Source organism: Triticum dicoccoides, chromosome 3B (genome assembly GCF_002162155.2).
Source record: "Triticum dicoccoides isolate Atlit2015 ecotype Zavitan chromosome 3B, WEW_v2.0, whole genome shotgun sequence".
NCBI classification, from domain to species: domain Eukaryota; kingdom Viridiplantae; phylum Streptophyta; class Magnoliopsida; order Poales; family Poaceae; genus Triticum; species Triticum dicoccoides.
The window spans coordinates 6,393,074-6,399,443 of record NC_041385.1 but is presented as its reverse complement, the minus strand read 5'-3'; the positions used below and the strand labels follow the sequence as shown (position 1 = coordinate 6,399,443).

Below are 6,370 nucleotides of genomic sequence, written 5' to 3'. Positions count from 1 at the left end.
CGCCGCCGCCTCACCCCGGAGAAGAGGAAGCCGCCGGCGTCGAGATCCTCAGGTTAGCTCCTCTTCCCCCCCTCTCCCACTCTCTCTCGCGACGGGATCTTCAAGTGCTGGTTCGTCCCCTGAAAATCCTAGTCAAATCTTGACTCGTCAGTACTGGTCGAGGCTTTCTTTCTTGGGGTTTCCCTGGAACAACATCTGCTGCTGCTGCTGCTAAAATCGGTAACTTGAGCATAACTTTAAACATGCTACTCCCTCCAATTCACATTACTCGTCGCCCAAACGGATGTATCTGGACGTATTTTCGTGCTAGATACATCTGATTTGAGCGGCAGGTAATGTGAATCGGAGGGAGTAACAAAATCGTATGTATAGTGTTCTGCTTTTCGATTTACTAGCAAATATGCGCGCTCGTTGCAGTGGGGGATAAACAACAGTATGGAATACATGCCTTTAAAATGACCTGTAACAGAGGCCATGAATAATCTTCATGAATATTTTAAATTATTTTCTTTGTTTTTCAAATTTCATCATAGGGAGCAGTTTCAATGCTTTTGACATCTAATTGAAAATTTCAAATTAGTTGCACTAGTCATAAGGGATAGACCAACAAATAAAATATATATCGACATAATGAAACTAACATTAGCCAACACCAAACCTTCCAAAAGCCTTCTCAATCTTGTGTGTCAAAGCTATTCCCAGCTAATCATTAGCCTCAATAAGCACATCCACATGCATCAGTTCAACAGCCCGACGATTGAGGACTGTTTAGAAACCGACCCATTTATATTGGAAGAAGCAATGCACAGTAGTAGACTCTAGATAACTGGCATCATATTTTGCGGGCATAATAGCAAAGAGTACAATTGGTGATGCAACTTAAAAGGACATATGAAAACGACAAGGCAATATAACAAGAGTGCAGATTTTTGGTGCATAAACAGTTAGCCATGAGATCAGAAAAATGATCAAGAAAATAAGGGACAATTCATGGTTGTCCTGTATCTGGTGGCCTTTCAACTGAGGGTATTTTAATTGCGCGTGGCCTTGGATGAATTTGTTTCAATTATTACAAAATCATGGTTGTGATTGTGCTGTTCTGACTCTGGCATTTACTAGTGGTAAGCATGGTGTTTTCTTATTAGTTTTTTCCTAGAACTTGCTTTATTATATGGACGCATGCTGTGATTTGGACATGCTAACCACTCTGGTTTCTTCTGTTGGTAATGTCTTTAGGTTGGCTGGATATGGATCTAATTCTTCCATTTAAAATTGGAGATTTTGCCAAGGCAAAGTGCTTTGATGAAGGTTTCAAAGGCGCATGGTTCCGCTCGAAGGTCGGACATGTATTTACATTTTATGTGTGATATTAATGAATTTAGTAAATTAGGTAGCAAACAACCACTCTCACCATGTTTTTTATTGTGTCAATACTTCCCTCAAAGTAGAAATTTGGCCACTCAATCTAAACATTTCTCTTCGCACTTCTAGTATACTCATGTCAATTTCTCATACCGTTTCCATCTATTTGTCGTTGTAGTGATATGTGCGACAAGTAGGGGTGTACGCTAGCCTCAGAAAAGGTCATTCTACATGGGCGGGAATAATGACAAGTGAATTTCTAATTTTCTATACAAAATCTCTTGTTGTAAGATTTGATCAAAATGGCACTGGATTGAGAGGGTCGAGATTGGGGCTTAGGATATCACTAGTATATGCTTCGGGTAACTATTTGGAGCTCTTTAAGTCTTTATATAAACTCTGACATAAACTATTTTTTTGAACACAAACTCTGACATGAACTAGGTAGAAGAGACTAGGTAATAAATTATTAACCACCGAAGGATTTATATAAGAGCCTTGTTGACTTGAAGACCACCATCACCTTTGGTGGGAAGGAAAGTAAAAAGGGCAATAGCATAAAAGGTCATAAGTTACCACGAGCGAGGCTATAAGAGGAAACATGGCCTATACTTCACGACAGGCCATTGATTATGGACCTAGCTCACAGTCCATGGTAGACCTTCGACCTTGAATCTTTAGGAGTCTCGTCTTCTTTATTGGTGTTCAGCTTCTTTCTTCTATCTAGGAATTGTTTGGCTTTGAACTTTATTTCGTCCTGGGTCACGTGCGTGGCCCAATGTGGCATGTTCCAAAGTTGAGCTAGCCGCTTGGGCCTCTACACACACCCTGGTTCTGAGTACAGTGCCCACCACACTTCCTCCCAAGGGGCATGGGTCATGTGCGGATACCTCTGCCGTGGAACCTCCTTAGTATTGACAGCTCCCCTATGTCACTACTCTTATCTTCTGCCCTCCTCGAATCTAACATGTTAACCTTCATTATTATTACGAACTGATCTAATTAAGGCTCACAACCCATAGGTTACCGGTTTAAATACCAGAAAATCATAATGAAATGCACACAACGCCCACCAATGAGCATTTGGTAAGAATTGAACTCTGGTCATTAGTTTTATAATACAAAGGGCTATGCTACACTTTGGGCTATGCTGTTGTTGTCCACAAGTCTATGAACTAGATAAATTAGATTAAACCTTGGGTGCTAGAATACATATTACAAACATAGACGATGAAGCTTTTTCTTTCCGATACATCATGGTAGTATGGCACTACTTTTATAGTATTTAATAATAACATCAGTCTGATCGCTTGACCATAATCTCATGAATTACAAATATAACACTTCTGTTCACTCACTCTACAGTAGGGTATAAGGCTTTACTAACACATATTGTATTAATTCTCTTTTAGATAAAAGATATGCGTGTCACAGAATCTGGGCATCTGGAGTATTACTTGGAGTATATTGACTATACTGAAGAAGGTAAGCATATCTTTATATGGAAGCTCTGTTTTTTCTTTTGCACATAACCTTTTGTTTTTCTAAGAGAGTATATTGACTATACTGACCAAGATTATAACTGTTCGTTTTCTTTACACCTCATATCGTTACTCCCAATGCCCTTTGCAGCCAACGAATGGATTGGAGTCTTCCAAAAGAACCCATTCAACCAGGCATGCCTGGAAGGGAAATCAAATGGCAGTACTGAAATAATGTTGCGTCCTTCCTTTCCTCAGTGGTATAGGGGGCAACAGGTTCCTAAGCACTTTTCAAAGAGCGAGGTGATAGCACGTGTTTGTGATACCTGGAAAGTAGGTGATTGGGTTGACTGGCATAATAAAGATTGTTACTGGACTGGGCAGATTATTGAGTTGACCAGTAAAACTGTGGTTGAGGTAAACATTTACTCCCTCATTTACAAAATATTTTGAAGTTCTAGTTTTGTCCCAACTCAAACTTCTTTAGGTTTGACCGAGTCTGTAGAAAAATATACGAACATCTGCAATGCTAGCTCCCAATAGCATTTTGGTTTGGCACTCTCAAATTCCCAGCACCAGGTCCAGGTTGTCCTCCTTCACTCTCACCCACGGATGATTTGGTCTTCCTTAACATGAAGCACCAATCAACAGTTCAACACAAGCAGGTAGCAGCAGCACAGGGAAGCAACAAACAAGCAAGCAACACGGGAACAACATGGGGAAGCAACAAGCAGCAGCAGCAGCAGATGAGCAGCATGGGGAAGCAACTAGCGAGCAGCTGCAGCAAGGGCATGACGAACAGGGGAAGCAAGCAGCAGCTGTCAATAAAAAAAATCGATTCAAATAGATGAAAGAGGTCAAGGTTACCTGCTCCAGCATGGTTGCCGTTGGGAGGAGAGGCTCCTGCACTTGGGGGACGGCTGCGGTTGAGTGCAGGCGGCGGCGGCGACTCCATACAGCGGTGGCAGCGGCGAGTCCAGGAGGCTTCCCAGCTCCCCCTTTTGTGGCGCCCGTGAATGCAACCTGCAAAAAAAAGGGTTTCCTATCAGGCCGAAGCGTAGTTGGGCCTCCCGAGTCCCTCACGTGTCCCCTACATGTCCCAGTCGTGTCCTCCTTTTTTAATACGTAATTCATGAAATATGGCGGTATACGCGTGTCCGAGCGTGTCCCTGTTTCCGGCCATATCCTGCCGTGTCCATGCTTTGTAGTCTGGTGGTCCAATTATGTTACGGGCTGGTAACACACAATCAACTTTCTTGCTGATGAAGATGACACGCACTGATAAAACGACATCAAATGAACTTTCATGCTCTGGTCAATGATTAAAATATGAAGTGGGACAAATTGTGTTATCATTTGATCTCCATGTTTTCATGCTGATTATTGGTTTTCTGCCATAACCAACATTATCAGAGACAATAACTCGCATTTTCCTGCTTGACATTTTTCTACAGGTAAAGTTCTTGGATCATCCCATGGGTGAAGGCGAGCAATGTTCTGCAAAGAAAAAAGACCTGAGGCCTGCGCTTGATTGGTCCATCATTAAAGGCTGGACCGTACCTCTTTCGGCGGTAAGTTCCCAAGGTTTAGGTTCTAGCTTCTAAATACATTTTGTTAATTAATGCTTGTAGCAGCGAGTTGAGGTGATCCTTGACCAGTTGTAGACATCTTTTTTGGATGGATGGTCTACCTTATATTCCGCAGTTTAAACCAAATTTGTTGTCTATTTTTGTAGACATCTTATAGTGTATCTATTTATGGTCAGGAAAAAGGGAAAAGCTGGCATGCTGCTCATCTGGTTCATCCTAAATCTGGTACGACTGATCTTTTGTGGAAATATATGGCTGTAAATGCACGCTAGGAAACTGGTGAAATTAAGTTTCATGTTCGCGTGGTGGTTTTCAGATGTAGAAGAGAGGAGCAGCACAGATGAAGATGAAGCTCTGGGATCTTCATCAACCATCAAAACACATTCGTCGGAGAGAAACATCGTATCTAATAAGCTAAGCAATAAGAGGAGCACCATCCTGACATCCACGGAAAAAGCGATGGCGACACACATATCACCAGACCCCAATCGACGGCGTACCCGCAGTTCCTGTGGGCTACTGGTATCTCCATTGGAGCCTGCCACCGTCGAACTGAATGGAAGCGGTTCCCGCCGGTACCCCTTTCGGGTCCGGAGGAACGCAGCAGAACAACAGAGATGAAGGTGGTAACGCTGCACACTTGATGACCCCCACGGGGGGTTTATGGGCATTATGAGATATACTTAGTAAAGTGGTCGGACCCTTCCCTGGACCCTGCGCAAGCGGGAGCTACATGCACCAGGTTGCCCTTTTTTTTATGAGATATACTTAGTGAGTATATACCACATCAGCTCTATATACGCCGAAAATGGCCGATCTCTGTATTTGCGGAATCGGCCATATAGGCAGCAGAGGGAGACTTTTTGCGACATTTTTTGTGAGTATTTGGGCCATGATCCATTGACTGGCTGTTACTCGGCAGAAGGTGCAAACATGGGCTGGTTGTTACTTGGACTTGCGTTGTCTCATGTGGTTCTGAACCTCCGGGGCCTAATCAGACTGCACAAAAGCTAAGGCCCGTGGTGGAAAAGGAAAAAAAACATATACTCCTGTTTTTTTTCCAGAACTGACACAAGTATTAAACGAGCAAATGGTAGAGATTCCTGGAATTTCCTATTGGACGCATGTTGTGTTGTGTCAAGCTGTCGAGGTTACGCACAGGCTTCCCGAGCGAGCGCGTGATATGGGCCGGCCCATTGATGATGATTGCTGCGATCCTGGTTTTTGGAACCTTCAAGCCGTTTTTTTTTCCTGTTTTGGGAACCTTCTAGGAGGTTCCTGAACCGGTTTTTTCTTGCTCTGTTTATTTTTTCGTTTTCCTTCTTTTTCTTTTCTCTCCTTTTCCATTTTCTGTTTATTTTTATTTTGTTTCTATTTCGTTTTTTCCTTCCATTTCAATTTAATTTTGCATTTTCTTTCTTCAACGTTCTTTCAGATTTTTTAAAAATCATTGCGTTTTAAAATTTGGTTCATAAATCAAAAAAATGTCCATGATTATGATTTTTTCTGTACTTCTCAAAAAATGTTCTGAGTACTAAAACAATCACAAAATTTTAAAAATGTTCATGTTTCAAAAATTGTTACAAATGTCCCATTTTTTCCGGAGTTCCAAAAATGTTCACATTTTTAAAAAAAACCCCAATTCTCAAAAATGACCATGTTTTCTTATTTTGTTCTGTATGTTTTTCTTCAAAATGTTAAAAAAAAATTCGAAATTTTGTTCTGAATTTTAAAAAATGTTCTTGTTTTCAAATTTTTGCACGAGTTCAAAAATAGTTCACAAATTTTGAAAAAGTTTGTGTTTTCAAATTTTGTTTTTTTTAAATTGTTCGGAAGGTTGTTCAAAAGTTATTCGGAACTTCACTAAATGTTTCTGTTTTCAATTGTTTTTACAAAAAAAAAAATAATTTTAATGTTTCCATTTTATAGGAGTTTCAT

General features: G+C 41.1%; 1 protein-coding gene across 1 annotated transcript; it reads left to right on the top strand.

Moving 5' to 3' along the window:
• Window positions 1–6: 6 nt before the first annotated feature.
• Window positions 7–5,524, top strand: LOC119280442. The gene is made up of 7 exons (XM_037561286.1): window positions 7–52; window positions 1,237–1,337; window positions 2,775–2,847; window positions 2,995–3,260; window positions 4,298–4,414; window positions 4,609–4,657; window positions 4,749–5,524. The coding sequence occupies exons 2-7, from the start codon at window positions 1,248–1,250 to the stop codon at window positions 5,051–5,053; spliced, it is 900 nt and encodes a 299-aa protein (XP_037417183.1). The 5' UTR covers window positions 7–52; window positions 1,237–1,247; the 3' UTR covers window positions 5,054–5,524.
• The last annotated feature ends 846 nt before the right edge of the window (window positions 5,525–6,370 follow it).